We start from the raw sequence: 8,406 nt of genomic DNA, 5'->3' as shown, positions 1-8,406 counted from the left end.
TACCCCTGTTTTATCGACAAAGGTCAGTCACGGCGGTGATTTACATGTATAAGTAAAGGCCATTGACGATGACCAGGACTGATTAAAGTATAAGGACATCAGAAAAATTTAAATTTCTTATTACTTTGCTTTGTATTTTTTTTATCTACATTTTGATTTGTGGAGTTTACTGTTCATACAGAGAATTCCGGATTTTCGTAATGTTTGCTTGTAAGAGTTATCGTTCCTGCGGGACGGTATATAAACTTCCGGTAAGGCTACGAAGCGAAGAAAAACATGGGAAAATATTATTGTTCCGTCACGAAATGTCACAATTTTAGTGGCAGGGTTGGTTTATTTGGAAGGCAAGTAACTTTACATAAACGTCCTAAGAATTGTACACAAGACGTGCTTGGATTCGCTTGATCAGTAGAAAAAACTGGAAGCCAACTAGTTATACTCGAGTGTGCTCAGGTCATTTCAAAGATGGTGTCGGGCCAACTTCCTAGGACAGAAATAAAATACCAAGCGAAAACTTGCCTCAAAAACAGAAAAAGATACTCGTAAGAAGGGATCCACCCAAGAGAATATACAGTGGCCCAGAACGTGCAGACAATTCAGTTAATACCACAGACAAAGCAGGGATATTGAATCACCATTCGTGAGTACTACACTGTAACGTTACATGTAGCATTCAGTTGCTATCTAATACTGTAAAAAAAAATAATGAACTCATAGATTAACAACCATATTCATTATGAAGTCTGATAAACAATAACACATATTTATTGTTTATATGAAGTGTTTATAGGCAACTATTTTAATTAACAGTATAGGGGCTCATGCACCACCCACTTCCCTTCTTAATTTATTAATTAGAGTGAGTTTGATTATATTTAGAAGAATGTATACTGTATCAGAATATCTCCTGGATGTTTTTTTTATATGATTTGACATATTATGTAATTTTTTAAGCTGACCCAGTTAATGGAGTGAACGGCTGAAACTGTTTTATATTAAATTTGTAGGTATTCTGCTAGTGAATTGGTTGATTTGATGGTACATGAAGAACCCAGTGGATCAGGAAATATGTCCAAAGAGACCCAAACCTTTTCACAGTCCTTAGTTTCCGTTGGAATAGATACCAACCTACCGGAGATAACGATTGAGTCTATACAACATTCTAATGATTTGATGATGTTTTACACAGGAATGACTGACAATGACACTTTTTTCGCAGTATTTTATTCGCTTATGGAACAAGGAGCCGACAAGCTGTCAACAGAGGTTTTGGGCACAATGAATAACAATAAGTTAGGTCGTAAAAGAAAACTGAGAAGGGTAGATGAATTTTTGTTAGTGATGATGAGACTTAGATTAGGATTACTGTTGAAAGATCTTGAATTCCGTTTTAAACTGTCTTCAAGTGCTGTGTCAAAAATTTTCAATTCCTGGATACTTTTTATGTATGAGTGCTTGCAATCTCTTGTTTTTTTGCCAGAGCTTGAAGTTTTGAAGTTACATGTTCCTAAATGTTTCAAAAATTTTTCAGACACACGTGTAGTTTTAGACTGTACTGAGATTTTCATCCAAAGTCCATCTTCTTTAGAAAACAAGTCCCTGACTTTTTCTAATTACAAATCACACGACACATTCAAAGCATTGGTTGGAGTAAGTATGACAGGGGTTGTAGTTTTTATTTCAAAACTCTGGCAAGGATCATCTTCTGATGTTGAAATTACTAGAAATTGTGGTTTGATACATCTTCTTATGAGAGGAGATGCTGTCATGGTTGACAAAGGTTTTATTCATATAGCTAAAGATTTGAAATGTAAAGGTGTTAAACTTGACTGTCCGCCTTTTAAATCAGAACTCCAGTTTAGTAGGAGTGAAGTAGAAACTACTCGTAGAATAGCTTCTGCGAGAATTCATGTAGAACGCAAGATGGAACAGATAAAGAATTCTAGAATTTTACAGGGTATTATGCCTTTAGCAATAAGTGACTTTGCTGACCAAATATTCTTTGTGTGTACTGCTCTTACCAACCTTCTACCACCCCTGGTTTCTGAATAAATTACTGGTACTTACGCTTTGTCAAAACATGATATGTTTTATAAAACACTGAAATAAATTGTTTACTTTAATTTTATTTCTTAATCTTACATTAATATGAACAGTATTACATGTGTATATTTTACATATTTACATGTACCCATTTACCTGGTTCCGGGATCATGAAACATCTTAAGCTTAAGTCAAAATCTTTATTTTATTATAAAATGTCGGAAAGTTCGAGAAGACCCAAATTAAAATATTTTTCAATATTGCTTCTCAAATGAGTTGTAATCTGCAAATTTCTAATTAGTATTTTATAGATGATAGAAAATTTGACTCAGGTCTACGTTTGTTTCATGATCCTGGGTCCTGGTGTGTGATACATGTTTATTCAAACATGTACCAGTATGTATAAAAATATTGTTTTTAATTTTGGATTGATCAACTTAAAGCTGAACACTTCTCATGAAAGGCATAGTTTGCCATATTTTTTTTTTACTCATCACTATCCCTACAATTAACCCCTTGCATATGTCCAGACCTTTTTAAACAGTTTAGAGTTCTTTGCTGTACATGTCTCACCTGTGTGGACACACACTTTGCATTGTAATATTATTCTGTCAGAATGGAATTATCAAACTTTATGCCATTATTTTAAGCCAGAGGGAAAGTAACATAAAATATGCAGGTTTTATAACAGTGTGCTTGTATTTATTTATGAGTAGTGTTCAGCTTTAACAATTCTATACATTTAAAAGTATGGTGTATCTAAATAACTAATATTCACAGAAAGTCAAACACAGTGAATAATGTATATGCATTCTATATCTGATGTAAAACAGATCTTTAAACAATTTATACAAAGAAAACAAGTGTACTAAAACTGTAAACTCTCACATCACCAGTTACATGTATTGAAGTTTCACTCATGCTTTGTCATTAAGGATGAAAACAAGGTTCACCAATGCCAATATTGTCAAATGACACATGATATTATTAATGGAAATAAAACATTGGATATATGCATACACTATCATGACTATGATTTATCATTTTACATAAAATGATGCGATTCAAAGGATCATAAAACTTCGTCTTAGTTTTTAAAATTTGGAAAGAGCTCTTCAATGTAAATTTTTTTAAGCTTCGTGAGTAATGATTCCCAAAAAGAGTAGTCAAATTGGATGGGAATGACTAAAAAGTCTTTGATCGTATAAATAACAAAATCACATCTCTCCATTTGACATACACCCATTTGACCCTGCACCTGGGTATAATATTTATGACTTTTCTTCAACTGAATTGAATTTGTATCATCAACATAACAACAAAATGTTTTATCCTTGCACGCATCTTAAATAGTACACTGTCTCCATTTAAAAGGACACTTTACTTCCAAAAGATATTTCTACATTTCAAACTTTACTAAGCCATCAGGGCTTGCACCTAAGTAAGAGCAATGTGTATACAAAACCAGACCCATATCTTCAACAATGACATTGTGTTTTTTTTTTTTTTTCAATTTCATGTAAGCTATATATCTTTTTTTAGCAATGGGTTCTTGCTTAATCCCCCAATGCACAGCACTATTTTCTATAGGTTTACCCTGACCCAAGAGTCTACATATGATATTATCCGATTTTGTGGAGTCTTTCTTTGTTTTGATTTCATGAAAATTTGAAGCTGTTATACGAGCTACTCGAGCTGAAACCCACAAAGAATTGTTATGTTGCCCTTTAGTTCGAACTTCAATTTCATCAACTATTTCTTGACTGCATGTGGATATAAAAGTTAAAAAGTCAGATTGAGACATATTTTCATCTCGAACAGTTTTTTGTAACTCAATATATTTGTCCGAAAGGTGAAGAATGTGGTCACTAGTCTCTACTTCTTCAAAATGAGCAATATTTAGGTCACTTTGTACATCAATATTGTCATTAGCACATGGGGGAAGAATGTAAAAATTAGCAGCACGCGAGTTATTTCAAGTTTTGCACACAGTGAGTTCCTAAATTTTATGCTATCTACTTTATAATTCACCGTTTTTTTTTTCTTTTCATTTTCTCCAGATAATTTGATCTTTTTGAAACTCATGTCTTGCACATGTTTAGTATCTTTCTTTCTTTTGCTGGGTCGATTCCACTCACAAGGCTTTGAAGTGCATGGAACATCATCGTCTGCCACAGGGCGTTCTTCCAGGGCAAACAACAGTCCGGCAACATGGGTACATCCCTCACCAAGGCTGCAAAAACATAACATAATCATAAATTCATAATACATGAATTCATATCAGCTATGAGAGTTTATATCATTTATCAATTTGATTAAATAATGCTTATTCATTGAGTTATTAAAAATATAATTCAATTGTTTATTGTTAGATTTTTTGCTTTATGAATGCATGCATAATTAGGCCAAAATAAAATATGTACTCTTGTTTCCTGTCATCCGACCTACCCTACATTTTACCCTCCGACCCTAAAAGTTTTTATTACATTTTCATTTTGTGAGGCTATTTTCCTGAAATACTAAAGTTGAACAACAATATTTATAGAACTAATACATCACAAGTGTACAGGATACCTTTACTCTATAAATCTTTATTAACAAACTTGCTTTGTAAACTGTTAGCAAACTGTTTTATTTTTATTATATGCTATATGTCCTACTTTCATTGAATTTTGAAAATAAAATTTTTTCTCAAAATAAATTTTTTTCCCTACCTTCCTACCCTATTTTTTATGGTCAGGGGACAGGAAACAAAGGTATTTTTTCTTTGGGCCTTAAATAAATAATGAGTGAAATAAATCCATTTATTTCATAATTTTAATTTGGCATATTTATATCATTTAAGAAAGTGATTATCATTTAGCTAATACTGGTAATTCATACCCTGCGGGGCAAGTGCAACTTGCTCTCTGGACGTGGAAAGGTGGTTTCTTTGTCATTAGGATCCATTGCTCATACACACCCTGCTTCATTGAAGGATAACATTTTGACCGTATATAGCAATACTCGCTGTCAGGATTGATCTCATTCAACATAATCTTATGTATGTAGCCCTCTTTGAAAAAATTTAATCCTCTAATATATTGCCTATAGCACTGCATTTTTTGCATCGACAGTCCTGTGGCTACTATGGATCAAATAATTCTCCACATCTTGAATTTTAATGTTGGGAAACATATCCGATTTACCTGCCCAACCTGAATGCAGGTCTTTTATATCTGGTACAGGTACATCTGAAGTTTGACACGATTGATGTGGGGGTATTTGACTGGGCTTCGTGCACGAACGATCTTTTATAGCCTTCACTACACGTTGGGCGAGTTCCAGCTTGTTGCCACTCACTTTTATGTGATTTACTCGCAGGAATGTTTGTATTTGAGATTTGTGATAATTAAGTATATCTTCCACCGTTGAATGATAACGGCAAGTCTGTGCCTTCATTACGAAGTGGTTCCATCGCATCGTTTGGAATATGGCGCTATGGAACTCTTTACCGGAGGTGTACATACCGTCCCGCAGGAACGATAACTCGTATAAGCAAACATTACGAAAGGAGGGAATATAGAAATTAAAAATAAGAATGTTTTCATATAGACACTTTATACGGCAACCAAAAAATGGAGTATTGAATGAATAAATCGTGAGTAGAGTAGGAAAGGAAGCAGACAGTATCTATCTAAAATAAAACTTACTTTTCCTCGAAATTTGATCATTTTTGAGAAATAGTTTAATGCCTGACACTTATTTCCCTGAATAACTATTATAGCCTACTCAGGCTCAGACCAATCTTGGGTAAAGGAAATACCCATTTTTATATCAAAAATTCTAATATACATGTACACATGTAATAGATTCTGTTTAAGGTAGATATCCCAGACTGAGAAAAGCGTAGAAGTGTCTTTAGAAATGTCTGATGCAAAAACTTTGTCCAACGAATATCAGAACAGCTTTTTCCCAACACCATTATACAACTGATTGTAGGTACCTTTGGGATATTCAGAAGCTTTGTTGATCGTTTGTTCTACTCTAAATAAGCAGACAAGTCGGGTTAACAATTTTGGCTTCAGTACATCTGGTCAGATCTGTTTCTAACGTTACTCAGTTTCATCTGGACAACACATGCAGTACACCTATTCCGTTGTCTTTTTGTGTAAAACGATTTCATTTTTAATATTATAAACTGGAGGATTTTCCGCTCATTTGATTCTTGCTATTGCATTGCAGAGGTATTTTATCATCTGCCATCCCTTTGATCATCAAATGTCCCTAAATAACTGCAGAATTACTATATATCAGAAGAATATCATATGAATTCAAGTCATCTAATGTCACTGTTAATGCCTCTCTCTGCAAGGTTGATGATGGAACCAAAACTGCAAGTGCTATTATTCCATATTTAGGAGTTTTCATATGATATATATATATATATATATATATATATATATATATATATATATATATATATATATATATATATATATATATATATATATATATATATATATATATATATATATATATATATATATATATATATATAAAATAATTATTTTTCTGGATTAAAGTCTTTTAAAATATGTTTCATTAATACACAACAAGATTGCCACTTTTACTTAGTATTAAGAATAAAAGTAAAATTTGTGAGAGTGCAAGGATGTGGTAATCAAACCCACCCAACAATTAGAAAATTTGATAACTTTAAGATGAAATAAAATGTTAATATCTTTTTGTGTAAAATGCTATTAAAATATATAAGTCGTGATATTATACAGAAAATATTAACTTCAAACTTTTGTCAGTGCACCTTTAAAGTACATTCTACATGCATATGTAGTGTTGGTAAAGGATGAGGAAACGTTTTTTATTGTCCTTAATGATTTCATCATTTTTGTAGAAAATGTGTGAAGTCGAATGAAGAAAAGGGAATAGATGTGCCTGAAATACAGAATGCATAATTATGAAACTCCTTCAGGACAGACTTTTCGTTCTTTAACTGGGAAAATAACATATTTTGAAGGTTATATAGTATATACAAGTATGACTCGGAATAAATGATAAAAGTAGACAAGGTTACGAAGCTGGATTTATGTAGTACTATTCGCTTGCTTCTCTTACATTGACTTTTCAATATAAGTATAGAATTATTATTTCATAGAAGTGTTTTTTATTTGCATGTATTTGTTTCATTTATTTTGAATATAGATATTGACATGTTTATATTGTTAACAAATGTTCATATAATGGGGACTCGTATTGTTTATGATATCGATTAAATATTAATGATATTGTCATTTAATTGGGAAACGGCATATTTTAAAGGTACTCGCATATACAAGTATAATACGGAAGAACTAGAGTCGAGCTCGTTGCAAAGCAAAATAAAGGTCCCGTTGGAGCTGCGGACAGGATAAAGTGACCTTGCGACAACGTCATGCTACATTCTAAAGTACTTCATGTAAGCAGTCTTGTAAAATGGAGCAACTTTCAATGTTTCGCTGGTAAAGAGACTGTAAAGAAATTTACTTGACCTCGAATCCTCCAAATCACCTTGCATCGAACTCTTGTTATAAAATTGTTTCCTTGTGTTACCGACTTGAAAAGTTCATATATGTTCTTTTTAGATGTTCTTTTAGTTTATTCATTCAGTCCAAAACATCTTATCCTTAGTGACCCCTGAGTTATGGCCGTGTCACACTCAGCATGTTACAAACAATGTTTCAATTGTAGAAATACGATATAGAATTTACAGTTTCTCTGTCAATGACCTTTATTCGTGAAAGTTCTCTTGCATGAAGAAATAACGTACACTGGGTAAGAGCCATCCCAGTCTATGGGGCTGGTGTTCAACCACGTTCTTGCTTTGAGTCCAGATAATTTATGAGGTTCAACAAAATTTAAAGATTCATTGAGAATGTTTTATGTCCAGTTTGGATGGTACATTTTGTAAGTAAACTGATGATGAAATCATTTAAATTTAGATTAATGCAGTTTGTGTACTAGATACATAACAGCATTCAAAATGCCACTCAAACAAGACCCATCGGGATCAGAATAAACAGCGACCTCTAAAACATGTGGGATCAGGTGACATGGAGGATTGTGCATGCCATGGCGACTAATAAAAATCGCCATGTGCTCCTTGTCTAGCTGCAGATCTGTAGCATTATGATTTCTAACTTGTTTTTCATCATAACGCACATAATTATAATCAATCTATATATTTCATCTTTCTTTCAACCCTTCATAGTCGTCTCTACAAATGATCAACTAGCATGACTACAATTATTTGTTAGATTGCTGAAAATTCACTTCAAGAGCGTTTATTGCCTGTAGAGACAACTATAAATGATTGGGAGGTGGATA

At 32.9% G+C, this 8,406-nt stretch overlaps 1 protein-coding gene and 1 pseudogene across 1 annotated transcript; one reads left to right on the top strand and one right to left on the bottom strand.

Annotated features, from left to right (window-relative positions):
• The first annotated feature begins 235 nt into the window (after window positions 1–235).
• Window positions 236–2,052, top strand: LOC134228475 (uncharacterized). Its single transcript, XM_062710133.1, has 2 exons — window positions 236–640; window positions 1,008–2,052. Exon 2 carries the CDS (start codon window positions 1,036–1,038, stop codon window positions 2,050–2,052), a length of 1,017 nt encoding a protein of 338 aa, XP_062566117.1. The 5' UTR covers window positions 236–640; window positions 1,008–1,035.
• A 1,407-nt stretch (window positions 2,053–3,459) lies between these two features.
• LOC134228474 (uncharacterized) lies at window positions 3,460–5,505 on the bottom strand (annotated as a pseudogene).
• Between the last annotated feature and the right edge of the window lie 2,901 nt (window positions 5,506–8,406).

Source organism: Saccostrea cucullata, unplaced genomic scaffold (assembly GCF_032062105.1).
Source record: "Saccostrea cucullata isolate Sc308-1 unplaced genomic scaffold, CSIRO_AGI_Scuc_v1 ctg5118, whole genome shotgun sequence".
In the NCBI taxonomy this organism is placed as follows: domain Eukaryota; kingdom Metazoa; phylum Mollusca; class Bivalvia; order Ostreida; family Ostreidae; genus Saccostrea; species Saccostrea cuccullata.
This window is presented reverse-complemented; position numbering and strand designations above follow the sequence as displayed.

What these genes read in the sequence shown, in the direction of transcription:
- LOC134228475 (XM_062710133.1), top strand. Translation starts at nt 1,036, where the DNA reads ATGGTACATGAAGAACCCAGTGGATCAGGAAATATGTCCAAAGAGACC.